Source organism: Vipera berus (genome assembly GCF_964194415.1).
Source record: "Vipera berus genome assembly, chromosome: 2".
Taxonomy (NCBI): domain Eukaryota; kingdom Metazoa; phylum Chordata; class Lepidosauria; order Squamata; family Viperidae; genus Vipera; species Vipera berus.
In genome coordinates, this window is record NC_138203.1 from 64372064 (window position 1) to 64387341 (window position 15278).

Genomic DNA, 15278 nt, shown 5'->3' on the forward strand with positions numbered 1-15278 from the left:
CAACCTCGGCTCTTTTATGACTCATGGACTTCAATTCCCAGAATTCCTGAGCCAGCTTGGCTGGCTCAGGAATTCTGGGAGTTGAAGTCCATGAGTCATAAAAGAGCTGAGGTTGCCTACCCCTGGTATAGGGTTTCCTGCCTGAGCAGGGGGTTGGACTAGAAGACCTCCAAGGTCCCTTCCAACTGTTCTGTTCCTATTCTTTCCTTACCTATCACTGATGTGCAATCTTCCCTCCCTCTGCACCCAAATGACTCCTGGGAGTTGCTTTCAAAGAATGCAAATGACCAGCTGTCTGCAAGGAATATAAATCCTTCCATTCCCCACCATCCAGTCAAGAGTTGAAGAAGCCTCTTGGACGAGGAGCGAAACGTCTTCAAAGAAAAACAAGACAGTCCAGGTTGCCTCGTCAAAAAGCACCTTTGGGGACGACTACGGCCTGAATGACCTGGGACGCGGTGGCTCAGTGGGTTAGGACACTGAGCTTGTCGATCAGAAGGTCAGCAGTTTGGCGGGTCGAATCCCGAAGGTCGGCAGTTTGGCGGGTTGAATCCCGAGTGCCGCGTAGCAGAGTGAGCGCCTGTTACTCGTCCCAGCTTCTGCCAACCTAGCAGTTCGAAAGCACGTAAAAATGCAAGTAGAAAAATAGGGACCACTCCGGTGGGAAGGTAACAGCGTTCCGTGCGCCTTTGGCGTCCGGTCATGCCGGCCACATGACCACGGAGACGTCCTCGGACAAGCGCTGGCTCTTCGGCTTTGAAACGGAGATGAGCACCGGCCCCTAGAGTCGGAAACGACTAGCACGCATGTGCAGGAGAACCTTTACCTTTACCTTTACGAATGACTTGAGAATCTCCATAGACATCTGCTTTCAAAGCCACGCGAAGAGGGTGAAGACTCCATGGGGGGGGGGCAGTTCGTTCACTGAGCAGGCGGCCGGGGGGGGGGGGCTCCTCGTTCAGGGGGTTTTGCTCCCACCTCAAGCTCCAGTCTCGAGGTTTGCGGTTGGATGGAGCTCCTTTTTTTCGAGCACCGCGGAGCGAGCCTCCCCTTCGGACCAGCGTCGCCCAGGTGCTCGCTAAGATTTCATAGAGGGGGGGGGAATCGGGCTAAACCCGGGCCGGCAAGCCCAGCCACTCCGTTACCCCAAACTCCTTAACCTTGCTCCCTTAGTGCAGAAGGAGGCAGCGGTAGAAATTGTGAGACGATAATGAGGCCTCCTTTTGCAACCACTGATTGGTTCATCGGGCGGGATGGGATAGATCAGGGGTAGGCAACCTCGGCTCTTTTATGACTCATGGACTTCAACTCCCAGAATTCCTGAGTCAGCATAGCTGACTCAGGAATTCTGGGAGTTGAAGTCCATGAGTCATAAAAGAGCCGAGGTTGCCTACCCCTGTGATAGATAGACCCAGCTTCCCCAAACCCGGCGAGGGGAGGCGCGGCGCATGCGTGATCAGCCGCCGCCGGTAAGTTTGGCTCTCTGAAATTGGGTAAAGGCGATCGTTCGCGCTTCTGATATTTGGGGCCGCTCTCGTTGAGTGGTTTTCCGATGGTGGGAATGTTGGGAACACCGAGCGATTAAAAAAAATAAAAATAAAAAAAATTCCTCCGGCCCCGAAAGGGACGCTCGCTTTTCTTTCCCTATCGACGCCCCCCCCCCACCGGAGGGAGGTTTTTTTTTTTCCCCCGCAAAGTTTGGCTTCTTTGTTGCCATCTGGTACGTAGTCGGGTCCATTTCTCTTTTCCCCTTCCATGCAGAAAAGCGGAAAGTTTTATAAACTTCGGGGGGAAAAAAAGCTTAATGGACGTTTCTTAGGCTGGGTAAGTTTCAAAGCTCTGGGATAAAATGCGGCTGATCCGTGTCTACTTCTGCGTGATGTGCGGTTGTGCTTAACCGAGTTTTAAGTTTCACTTGCTCGTGGTGTTAACGCTTGTGCTCAGGAGAAGATTTTGGTAATTAATTACTTGCATCCCACTGAAGCAAACAAAAAGTTAAAGCAGGGGTCTTCAAACTTGGCCCTTTTATGACTTGTGGACTTCAACTCCCAGAATTCCTCAGCCAGCGTATGCATACGCTGGCTGAGGAATTCTGGGAGTTGAAGTCCACAAGTCATAAAAGGGCCAAGTTTGAAGACCCCTGAGTTAAAGGTATAAAGTTAAGTATTAAGGGAGGGGGGAAACCCTTCAATATTATTTCTGTCCTGCTCTAGTTTTTGGAAGCAGGAAGAGGCGTCTCCGACGTTTGTAATCCCAGTTCAAAGCATATACAGACAACCTTCAATGTCAGCCGCTTTGGTCTGGTAGTTAAAGGAGCAGGCTGGAGACTGAGAGTTTTTATCTCACCTTAGACATGAAAGCTAGTTGGATGACTTTGGGCCAATTATTCTCTCCCTCAATCTAACTGCCTCACAGGGTTGTTGTGGGGAAAATAGGAAGAGGGAGGAGTATTGGGTACGTCCACCCCTTGACTTATTTATAGCAATAATAAGGGTGGGACATGAATAAATAAAAATACCTAAAATCCCCAAATCCTTTTATAGTTTTCCCTGGAACCTTCTTTTTTGACTTTTTTTTGTCAAAAGCCAGTGCAGTGACTTTCTACATTTTGAAACCAGAAAAACCTAATTATGCTTAACACATTTAATAATAGAAGGAAAAAAACAAAAGAGCAAACTGAAAAATATTTTGCATTATTATATTTATTTATTATTTTAGTTCCATTTATATCCCGCCCTTCACCGAAGACTCAGGGCGGCTTACAAGCTTAGCAGTAGCCTTCATTCTATGTGTATGCCTGCTTATTATATATTTATTATATTATACTTCTATATTGCATAGAAAAGACTGGACTGCCACCTGTCTCCTACTTGAGCGAGGGGTTGGACTAGAAGACCTCCAAGGTCCCTTCCAGCTCTATTCTGATTGAGTTTGTTATATGATCCTGATTATATGCCATGAAGTTGGTAACTCTTAGCGACTACATAGATATATTTTCTCCAGGGTGATCAGTCCCTAAGCTGGTCTTTCAGTCTTCCAATGGTGCACCCAACACTACTAACTTGATTTCATCCAGTTTGCTGCTAGTTGTCCTCTTGTCTTTCCTTTCCAGCCTCAAAGCTTTCTCTAGAAAGCTAGATCTTCAAATAATATGTCTAAAACAGGATAATATATATTCCTTGAATGAGAACTCTGGATGAATTTGTTTGATAATCCATTTATTTGGATCATTGAACCAGGCAACCCTAGAGCTCAAAAAAGGGAAGTCCATGTATGAAGAACTATACAGGTAGTCCTCAACTTACAACAGTCCATTTAGTGACCATTCAAAGTTACAATGGCATTGAAAAGAGTGATTTATGACCGTTTTTCACAATGACCGTTGCAGCATCCTCATGGTCATGTGATCAGAATTCAAAAGCTTGGCAACTGACTCATATTTATGACGGTCACAGTGTCCCGGGGGCACGTGATCACCTTTCTGACAAGCAAAGACAATGGAGAAGCCAAGCTCACTTAACAACTATGTTACTAGCTTAACAACTACAGTGATTCACTTAACAACTGTGGCAAGAAAGGACTTAAAATGGGGCAAAACTCACTTAACAACCGTCTAACTTGGGAACAGAAATTTTAGGCTTCATTGCGGTCATAAGTCGAAGTCTGCATTAATTTGGAGTGCTTCAAAAGAGCTAGGTGGGTTGTCAAAATCAGGACTACCAATACGGAGCAGCTAAGAGATACCAAATATTCTAATTTGTTGCTGTTAATAGTCATCTGCATTTTTAAGCTCCAGATGATTTGGACCAAGCAGATGCAGCTGTGGTATACTGATCAAACACTTACCGGTAAGTATTTGTAATGGTTGGCATCTTTATTAAAATTATACGCCGAATGCAAACTAGTCAGCATCAGTAGCAAGCAAGCCTAAGTTAAACTGAGTCAGCTGAAGTATCCTGAATATGGTCATTGTTATATAATATAAATATTTATATTTATATAAATATAATGTTATGTTTATATAATGAAATATATATTATATATAATTATATATTATAATTGGTTCAAGTGGTAGATACCATAATGATGCTGAATTCAGTGCATTGAAAGGAATGTGATTTTTTTTTCTTACTAGATAATTGACTGGAATATATTGCCTTCTCTACAGTAGGCTTGTATACTATGCTAAATAAAATAAAAAAAATACCCACACTGTGCTTTTCTCTTAAATAGTTCGCTGAGTTGTGGTTTAAATCAGTTACAATTAGGTAGGCTCATAAATCATGCTAAATCAAAGCTAAAGATGTTTTTATTTTTTATATATTTATAATATTTATAAAATTTATAGGTTGCCCATCTTACCTCATGTTAATTACTTATCATACTTGCAATTATACTTAATATATGTGAACAGGGATACTACATATGTCATCTTTGATCATTATAGATCAGACATGTCAAACACAAGGCCCGGGGGCCAGATCCGGCCCGCGAAGTGGTTTCATGCGGCCCACGAAAACATCCTGGAAACAGTGAGGGAACGGCCCCCACTGCCTTGGCCCTGGCCCAGAGACCCTCCTTCTGCCAGAGACCGTCAGATCTGTCCCACTCCTGCCCAGGCCCCCATAGGCACCCTTGATGCCAATGATGTAGAGCTGGCCACGCCCATCCAGTAGGCCATACGCACTCTAGCCACGCCCATCCAGTAGGCCACGCCCACCCTGGCCACACCCACCCGGCCCCCTGAGGGCAACTGCAAAGCTAATGCGGCCCTCAATGAAATTGAGTTTGACACCCCTGTTATAGATCAAATTACAAATGTGCAATTTAATTTTTAATCCATTGCAAATCACTTTCTAGATAAAAAGGAATATTATAAGCTTATAGTTGTGCATGTGTATTGTTAAAACAGAACCACTACTAACCCTTGTATTTAAATGTACGTGAAGCAACTATGTAGAATGCCTTCTAAAGAACCTTACTCAACTCTTTTTTCATGCCACTCAGCCAGCAGTTCTTGAAGGACAGCTGCAAAAATGGATAAAGACCAACTCCATGAACCCAACTCCATCTGCTCTAGTGTGCTTCATGAAGATGCAATTGTTATAAATGATTCAGATAAAGATGCTACCAAAGACAGAGATACTTCCACATCCGTACTTTCCAAAGATTCCTGTTTATCTGTGGCTTCAAAACAACTGGTTGAATCAAAAAGCAAACAGAAAACTTATCCTGAACTGCCACCAGCATATGTGCTTCCTTACCTGGTTTTAATCGAGAATTGTCTTCATTTGCCATTTCCCACCATCAGGAAACAATGTCTCACAGGGGAGATACTGTGCAGGATAGACTCTTTATTGCTGAGGCGCAAAAAGAAGAAACCACCTACTTCACTTGAACCAGCAAAAGTACCGACATTTCAAGGTTGACTAGGTTCTCAGTTGTAATTGGGGATGAGTAAAGCATTCAGATAAAATGAAAATATGGGTTAATGATTTTCAGAACTTAAGAACGAAATCCAGTCTTTGAGCCCAAACAGTTAAGTAGTGGATCCTTTTGAAGTCAGGGAGAAGTCCTGAATATTGTGTTCAGAAAGTGAATTATAAGAGAAGCAAAAGATTAAATAAAAGAATCAGCTGCTGATTGGGAGAATAGCTATTTTGTAATATGAGGAAAACTGGAGATAAATATTAAAGTCAGAAGGATCTAGGTCTGCCACAAATAAGATTTCTGCTTAGAAATTAGTAGTAAAATTCATAAAGTCTGTAGTTTGCAAATCTGATAACCATAGATATTGTGGCTAAGAATCTTGGGAGTAGCTGTCCCAACTTATGTGGAGGATGCCCTGCTTCAGAGCATTTACATAACCCATAGTTTCCAACCTGATTGTCTTCCAAATGTGCAGACTTTAGCTTCTGGAATTCTCAAATTGTCACACTCGCTGGGAAATACCTGGAAGGGGCCCAGATTGAGTAGGCCTGAGTTATACTATCAGTTTCACATCAAGCTTTGTCTAAAACTTGGTGGCTGAAATAGAAGTGGCATTTCATTGGAGGACAAGACTAAATGTGGTCACTTAAGCTTGATCTTGACCTTCCACCACCTTTAGTTCAAGTTACAAGCAGGGAAAGTAGCCTCTACTATCTGGAAATGCACATAACCCATGTTTTCCTGAAAATAAGGCCCGCCCCCCTTTTTTTGCTTCCAAAAGAGGCATTAGGTCTTATTTTCAGGGGATGTCTTCCACTGTCTTGCCTCGCAGCAGTGGCACTGACAGCCCTGTCCAGAAGGAGCCTGTGTGGCCATTGGCCCACTTCTGTGACCACTCGCCACTGCTCGCGTGTGTCATCTCCAGCCTCCATTTTGTTGGCAGAAGTTTTCAGGAAAGGCCTCTGCAGCCCAGAATGGAGCTCTGGGATGATGCATGCATCACACACACACACACACACACCAGCCTCTGTTTCACCGGCAGAGCCCTTTCAGGATGAGGCCAGGGGAAACCTGAAGGCCTCTGCTGGCGAAATGGAGGCCAGAGACAACATGTGCGAGTGGTGGCCAGCGGCTGCAGAAGAAGTGGACCAGCAGCGGCCACGCAGCCGCCTTCTGGACAGGGCTGCACGCTGCTGCAAGGTGAGGCAGTTGTCGTGGCTTGGAAGGTCTGGCTGTGGGGGCCCTAAGGTAAGCGCGTGCGGGGCACGTGGGGCCACTCCACCCCCCCTAGCTTTATCCATGCGTCTCGTCCCACCTCGTGCAACCAGTGGGACAGAGTGGGCGGGATCTTAACTAGGGCTTATTTTGGGGGCAGGGCTTAGATGCATGCATAAAAATCAAGCTAGGCCTTATTTTCAGGATAGGTCTTCTTTTCGGAGAAACATGGTATGAGCAGAAGCTTCATGCAGGTCCTAGCTAGCTTGGCTGATGATGCCAGGTATTATGGTAGGATTTGTAATTCTGCAATATCTGGAAATCTGGTTTACAACCCCAGCTTTACAAGAACAGAATTGTATTACCAAGCTGGTTCCTTCTTTGAATTCTCAAAAAAGAATTCAATAGGCTATCTAGCAGCAATAGGCATCTGCAGTTCCCAGTCCCATAATAATGTTTTGGCATAATATATTGAGTACTATTCCTTTTTTAATTTTTCTCAGCCAAGGGGAAAAAAACATATCCACTAATGTCTGATATGATCTGATATTCTGTACTTTCTCTCTTTCTTTAAAGAAAGAAAATATGTAACTTTTGAAGGCCTGGAGGATCTACAGTGGAAATTATTCAAAGGTCTGCTAACACGAAAGCCAAAAACAATAGGAATTTGGAAGGAGGCAAATTACAGAAAGAAATCTGTTACAAGTGTTATCCGTGAAGGAAAGGAATACATCCTTCCCCTGCTACCTAAAGACTGGATAATTGATGACTCCCTCAAGTTTTCCAAGGAAAAGGTTTTTTTGTGCTTTTTAGAAACTTAGTCACACCTGTGAATATGTAGCAGTCCCTGGAGTTTAGAAAGAATGTATGTAAACAAGCAGTAAACAACACTTTGTGCTGGACATATAGTGTGATGCCATTAAGTAATTTGCTTATTGTAACATAAAATAGGGTTATTTTGGTTTCTAGCAAGCCAATTCTTCTTTCTTTTTGTGTGTGGCTACAATAACCTTTTCTGTTATTCCATGTCAATTTATAAACTCATGATCTGGTGTTCTCCAGATGGACCTCATGAGAAAATCTGAAGTTGCAGCCCCACCTCTCACCCCACTAGGTAGACTAGATCAGGAAATCGATTTCACAGGAAAACTACAACTATTTTTTTTATTGAAATTGGTTATAAAAAACAGAACTTTGTATGATTGTGCTGTTCCTCCCCTCTTATAGTTCAGTGAATTAGAGAGGTATCTCAGCTGTTTCCAAACATAATCTGGATGTTCTGGACTTAAATAATACTTCAGCTTCATTTACCTAGGCCACAGCACATATATTTCCATCAAGGTCATCTTTACTCTCTATGCCACCAGAGCTAAAAACAAAAGGGCGGTACTCTATTGGAGAATATGATCTTGCTGCTTGATTGCCACTTCTTGGTCTCATTTTACTGATATTGATAGACAACAAGACTATTCTGCTGAATGCTGTACAAACACCTTTACAGGCCTTGGTTTGGGAGATCTAAAGAGACTTGATGGAAGAGCTAGAGTAGGGCTTTTCAACCCGTGGTACGTATACCACTGGTGGTACTTTGGCACTTGGCGGGTGGTACACAATCTAGACAAGTGTAGCTAGGGGGAATGAAATGAAGCAGTGGCAGTGCTGATGAGTTGAAGTGGGGGCAGCACCGCACAGGCCTGGGGGAGAGTCAGCTGGAGCTGCGGAGCTCTACTGAGAGCCCAGGATCGGTGCGTGCAGCTCCAGGTGATTGGCGCTTCTGGCAGCCTTGGGGAGGTGGCCGGCAGCCACATGCAGTCTTTGGGTGGAGATTCGGATGTAGCTATGGTGTTGCTGGGGCTCTGCTGAGAGCCCAGGATCGGTGTGTGCCGCTCCAGCTGATCAGCCCTTTAAGCATACCCGGAAGAGAAGGAGGAGAGGATATAAGAGGAGGAGGTTTTGGCAGGAGAGGGAAAAAAGATGACAGGGAAAGATAAGGGAATGGAAAAAGAGAGGGAGAAGAGAAGAGGAGAAACTTCTGTGAGACAAGCAGTGAGGAGAAATATTCAAAATATTAGATCAGATTAGCAACAATCCTTATATATATTGATAAATAGTTATTATAGTCCTGTAAGTATGTACACAATATCACCAATAAATGCAAGTGCTTAACTATGGCATGCTGACGCTATTATGAATTACTAGTGGGCATAAAATTGGAGGTTGAACCATGGATATGTCTTAAGGAGCTTACAGATGAATGTCCTGTGATCTGAGAATAATATCCAATGGAGTGTATTTAGGGATGGGAGAGATGGCTATTTCTATCTAAGTAGCTGCTGTTAGTTACCCTATGTTGGCTATTCAAACTGATCAAGGTTTTTAGATACTAGTTGTCCCCATCTGAAGCACACTGGACATAGAAAGGAAGGCCAAGAGTAAGCCCGCATTAACCACAGCTGGACAGTAGGTGTTTGGTCTGATACCCTTTCTTTGAATCATCTAACTCGGATCCCGAATGCCCAGGCCACAGCCCACTACTGGGCCTTCAGCTATTCAGAATTGGGCCACAGAAGTGGGGCGAGCGTATGTGCACACTTCCATGAGCAGCAGTGGGTGAGTGTGCTTGCGCAAATGGAGCTGTGAGTGTGTGCTTGCCTGCCACTCAAGCGGAACCAAATTGGGGAACTCTGATCTCATTTCATCAATTATTTACAAAAATGTCACAGCTACTTGACAATACCAGGTAATCCTCACTTAATGAGGACAATCGGGACCTGTAACATGGTTGCTCAGTGATGCCAACATTAAGCAAAGTATCATAGGACCTTGCCAGAATTGCAATGTAACTTCCACTGCAGTTGTAAAGCACAACATTTACTGTTTGTGTGTGTATGTATGTGTGTGTGTGTAACCAGTTTTTTTTAATGGCAGTAAACTATAATATTGAAATCCCACAACATCTTAAGTAAATCACTTTAAAGCATCATATAAACCTAAACTTAAAATTATCATAGACTTTCAAAGCTACCTGCTTGACTAACTTATGGTGTATACTATATTATTTTACAGGTAGCTTTGACTTAAGTATTTTTGACATAAAAGTCTATGATAATTTTAAGTTTAGGTTTATATGATGCTTTAAAGTGATTTACTTAAGATGTTGTGGGATTTCAATATTATAGTTAGTAAATACTGCTTTGGGTTTATTTAATATGTTATGAGCCTTGGTGGAGCAGTGGGCTAATGCCTCCTTAAGTAACACCAGCTGCCTGCAATTAGTGCAGGTTCGCATCCCACCAGGCTGAAGGTTGACTCAGCCTTCCATCCTTCCGAGGTAGGTAAAATGAGGACCCAGATTGTTGGGGGCAATAAGCTGACTTTGTAATAATGCCGCTTGGGGTGTGTGTGTGAAAGCCCTAATAAGCAGGCATATACATAGAATGAAGGCTATTGCTAAGCACATTGGTTTGGGCTTAAATTGTAAGCCGCCCTGAGTCTTCGGAGAAGGGCGGGATATAAATGGGATTAAAATAAAAAAAATGTGACCCCAGTGAATTTAGTTTATCCAATAAACCTAGTTACATCATATTTTATCATAATATTTAAAACCCTGTGTGAGCATTGTATGTGTCCTTAAAAGAAAGTGAAATTCTACATATGAATAAAGGCATGTGACTGTATATTATGCACAAATATAGAATCACTGCTAATAATTGTACTGCTAGCTTACTGATGAATATATAATTGCTGCAAAACACTCTTATGCAAGATTTTTAAGCATATGTTTGATTGAAATATACAACTTAGAAGAAGCCATTACATATCATATTTGTGACAGCACATGTAAATCAGCTTAATATAGTATTAAGTGTGAAGTTTCAACAATTATTTTCATGATCAAATATGGTTTAATGAGCATTTTTAGTTTGTATAGGTATGTATTTTGGTTAGGAGAATTTATCTTTTGAACTGTATTGTTGCCTGGCTTTATTATTGAACTTGCAAGCAAAAAATGTGAAGCTACAAATGTTAAGCATCTTGAGTAAAATGGTAGAAGAAACACTATTTGGTAGTGTTTCTATTTTAAAAAAACCAACACACCGATCTATTATGCTAGGATATATAACCAAGTAAAACATATGTTTTCAATGTTAGGCTGGCCAGCAGATGGCAGCAGAGATATAATTTTGCCCAAAAATCATTTGCTGGCCCAGGGGGGGGGGAGAAACCCTATAAAATCCAAAGCTGAGTGATAGCTTTATTGAGATAAAAATGATGCATAGGGGTGTGACTCTTTACTTAAAGCAAACACTGTCAATCACAAAAGGTCTTTAGCAGTAAAGTAAATAAAATGAAAAAATTCTTTTCACAGTTCTCGTATTGCAAACCCGTATTTGCTTACAGACAGCCATTCAGTTAAAGCAGTTCCTATCTAGCAACAATTTCTATGCAATTAAGTGTGAACCGTATTTAAATCATTGCTTTGCAGAAATTACAATATTGGGGAAAAAAGCATTACAGGTTCTTTGGATGCTGTGACTATGCTAGAGAAAAAGTATTGCAAGCAGTAATATATATGCCAAATGTATCTGTTTGGAACTGCCATTCTCAGAATTTCTAGCCAGTACATTGCAGCACTACCATCCCACTATATGTGGGGAAAATAGCATTAGCAGTAGCACTTACATATTGCCCCATAGTGTTTTACAGCACTCTCTGGACACTTTACAAATGTCAGCATATTGCCCCCAACAATCTGGCTCTTCATTTTATCGACTGGATAGAAAACTGAGTTAACCTTCAGCCTGGTCAGGATTGAACTCCAGGCTGTGGGCAGAGTTTGCTTGCAATTGTGTATTCAAAGCACTGTGCCACCAGGGCTCCTTAAGCTGCAAATAATACTAAACTCATTCCTTAATAGACATAATGGCACTATCTATGTACATTATTAGACCTAGTTTGGTGTAGTGGTTAAGGCACTGGGCTAGAAAATCTGGGAGTTCTAATAAATAAATAAATAAACTTTTATTGTCAAAGTACAACATGTGTACATTGAGATTAGCTGAGCCTCCCCCTGTGCTCTCTCCCCTCAACACACAGTGACAACAAACCCTCCATCCCACTGTAGGCACAAAGCCAGTTGTGTGAGCTCGGGCCTGTCACTCTCTCAGCCCTTAGAAAGAAGCAATGGCAAACTACTTCTGAAAAACCTTGCCAAGAAAACTACGGGGACTTGTCCATTCAGTATCTGGGAACTGCCACCATTGAACATGGTGCTTTTACCATGAAATCAATGACTGACCAAAGGTCCAGTAATTTACTTATTTATTTTTATGACTGCCTACTTTTGAATGTTTAGCCTCATACACATTTGGGAAAATACCAAAACATTATCAGTGTAGCTTGCAGAGTACATCACTGAATAAGTGCAAAACAAGTAATATTTAAGGAATATCTATAACCTATCAAATATTTGTTGGCCTGTAGTGAAATATATGAACTATATTGTAGCAATATTTTGTTTAGTTGAAAAAAAGCCTGTCGTATGCTAAATCTTTCAAATCTCTTTTCTTTTTAAAAAGGTGTCAGAGTGTTTATTGAAAAAAAAGCCCAACTTACACTTTTAGGAACTGAAATGGACTACATAGAAGACAAACTGTCCAGTGAATTTGTTTTCAATAACCCAAACATCAAAGGAACGTGTGGCTGTGGAGAAAGCTTCAATATTTAAGTGACCAGGACTAATTCCATGACTTTTAGCAATGTAAAACTGCTTTCTAAAACCAACCAGTTTTCTTGTGTTTTTCAAATATATAGACTTTGTAAGATAGTGGGCTTGACACAAAATAAAACTGCTGCATTTTGAAAATATAATCTCTGTGTTCAGTTCCCTCCCCCCCCTTTACTAAAACTTAAAGTGGGATAAAATGAAAAGTGGTTTGATTGCAAAAAGTCTACAGTATTGCATAAAAATTCATAATTTGGTTTATACCAAATTCTGTTTTTTAGGAATTCACTCTTAGCAGTCGTGTTAATTCTCCACAAAATTAGATGTTTCTGAAAAAAGTTGCATAGACTCAGATTTCCACTTATTATATTTTGAACAGAAAAAAATTATACTTCTCTGTGTATTATAGGATCTAAATATTGTTCATTATACTTTAAAGCAAAAGGCAATCACAGAGCAAAAATGTTCAGTGTTCCCTGTTTAAATGTTTTATAAATCTTGGAAAAATTAATTTGAATTCTGATAGGCTCATGAGATTATATAACTTGAAGTGATTAGTCCCCTTTAAGCAGTTTTTTTTTTTAACCAGAAAAGCGAACAGTGTTTTCAACAATCTTGTGCTTTGAATGTAGCAAACAGTAGTAACGGAGAATTCTGTTTGGGGAAAAAAAATTATCATGAAAGCAATTGAAAGTAAATTCTACATTTACTAATTCATAGAGAATACATTTTCTCTAGTGGAGTAAATAATTCTATTATCATGCAGCAAAATTAAATTATTGAGCACCACAATTTTGTTAACTAATGGCAATTTATGATTCGACTAACTTTGTTAAAAACTGAGTAAGAACTCATTTTGCTTGAGAAAAAGCTTGAATTGTGCTGACAACTTAGTAATTTTACAAATATATCGTGTATCATGTAATAATCTTGGATGAAATTAAGACTCATCTGCATGATTTTATGTTTCAAGAACTCGGTTTTACAGTTTAGTGTTTTTGTGTTTTTTTTACTTACTGGGTTTTTTTCCCAATCAAGTAAATGTTTCCAAAACACTCTCATGGTAAGATAGCAATTATCTTATATGGTCAGACATTCACACTAGCCTTAGGATGGGAGAAGGAGGAACGTGTTATATGAACATGTTACATGTTACAGCACAAGATTACTACTCCAGTAAGTTATCAGTTGCCACAGCTCTGTTTTTCAGATACTTGCACTTAAGTGAAACACTGGGGAACAAATCCATTTGAAAACAGTTCAACAGCTGGAACAAACTGTTTTGGTAAGGTGTAAAATGCTTTGCATGGCAATTTGACATGCTGCTTCTTATAATATGTTTGAGTACAAGAAGAAAAATCAGCTTAGTCTGGACAGAGTTTGGCATGCTGAATTTTCAGCTCCTACAAACATGGGTTGCCTGGGTTATAGTTATTGATAACATCTCTAAGAATATAATCATTAATATGCATAATATTGTTTTCACTTTGCAAAAATGGTGTATTTCAGTATTCCATGCTGAAAACAGCTATGCTATGTGATTAATGGTTATGAAAAGGACTTGAATGTAACTAACACCATGTAAGAAACGTACAGATTTTTTTTTCTTAGAAGCATTTTTTTTATTCATAAGCTATGTGAATGAAACTCCCAGTTACGAAAATACAACACACTATCATTGAATACCTAACGCACAATTATGAAGTACATTTATACTAGTAATAATTTATGAATGTGTTTTTATTGATCATCTGTTATGTGTACAATAATGTAATTAAAAAATGTAATAAATTATCTTTTGGTGAACGTGGTATATATATTTGTAGCAATTCCTAAACAAACCATAAATGAAAATTCTACTATACCTTCCTAACTGCAAAATTGATTATTACATTAAAAAGACAAGCTTTCCATAGGTCAAGCTTGTCTTCCAATTGCCCTGTACATGCAGTTTCCTTGTTGCTTCCTTGTGGGATATTTTTCAATTTCCCAGTCCAGCTTACAGTTCGGAGATTACCTAGTGGTCTCCCATTGAAGTCCTACCCTAACATTGCTATTTGGATCATTGTAATTTAGCTAGATATTGCCATATGTGATAATAGGCACAGCCTAGATTAGGTGATTTCTAACAGTTAAAAATATTCTCCCTATAAACTTGTTTTAATCTATTTTAAAATATAGTATCTAAGTTTGAGCCACAAACAGAAAAGCTTTTCATATTTTAAATCTACTATGGGTTTCCTAGGGCAATGCTATATTTTATTAACTGCTCATCTCAGTATTGAGAATTACTCAACAAAAGGTAAATATGGCCTTGGTGGAGCAGTGGGCTAATGCCTCCTTAAGTAACACCAGCTGCCTGCAATTAGTGCAGGTTCGCATCCCACCAGGCTCAAGGTTGACTCAGCCTTCCATCCTTCCGAGGTAGGTAAAATGAGGACCCAGATTGTTGGGGGCAATTAAGCTGACTTTGTAATAATGCCGCTTGGGGTGTGTGTGTGAAAGCCCTAATAAGCAGGCATATACATAGAATGAAGGCTATTGCTAAGCTTGTAAGCCGCCCTGAGTCTTCGGAGAAGGGCGGGATATAAATGGAATTAAAATAAAAAATAAATATACCTTTGGCCTATAAAAATATTTTATATCTCAGCAAAATGATTGGGCCTTCAAATCTAATTGTTACAGGGGGGGGGGAACTACGGCAGTTACCTCAAATACCATTAAGGGGACTGAGGACATGAGAAATAAGGCACAAATACAAATAGAAACGAGAAATGAAAATCTATGGAGTACTGTCCCACCCACTTTGTGCACTAGTTTTGCAGGCCCTAGAAACCTCCCAAGAGGTAATGCGTATCTCAAAAAAAATTCACAAGGGGGATTAAGCAAGCTATTCCCTCAGTAAAGA

At 40.5% G+C, this 15278-nt stretch overlaps 1 protein-coding gene across 7 annotated transcripts; it reads left to right on the top strand.

Annotated features, from left to right (window-relative positions):
* Window positions 1-242: 242 nt before the first annotated feature.
* Window positions 243-14176, top strand: LOC308662519 (uncharacterized protein). 7 transcript variants are annotated; one of them, XR_014025214.1, is made up of 5 exons: window positions 1426-1824; window positions 3791-3848; window positions 5008-5424; window positions 7222-7510; window positions 12225-14176. XR_014025214.1 is itself a non-coding variant. In XM_081318417.1 (5 exons), exons 3-5 carry the CDS (start codon window positions 5037-5039, stop codon window positions 12267-12269), a joined length of 651 nt encoding a protein of 216 aa, XP_081174543.1. In that variant the 5' UTR covers window positions 1426-1824; window positions 3791-3848; window positions 5008-5036; the 3' UTR covers window positions 12270-14176. The 7 variants fall into 7 exon arrangements, 6 of the variants coding, with proteins under 6 accessions (XP_081174544.1, XP_081174548.1, XP_081174543.1 ...); XM_081318417.1 differs by having other exon boundaries at window positions 7222-7439; XM_081318418.1 differs by lacking the exons at window positions 1426-1824; window positions 3791-3848 and adding an exon at window positions 243-499 and having other exon boundaries at window positions 7222-7439.
* Window positions 14177-15278: the final 1102 nt, after the last annotated feature.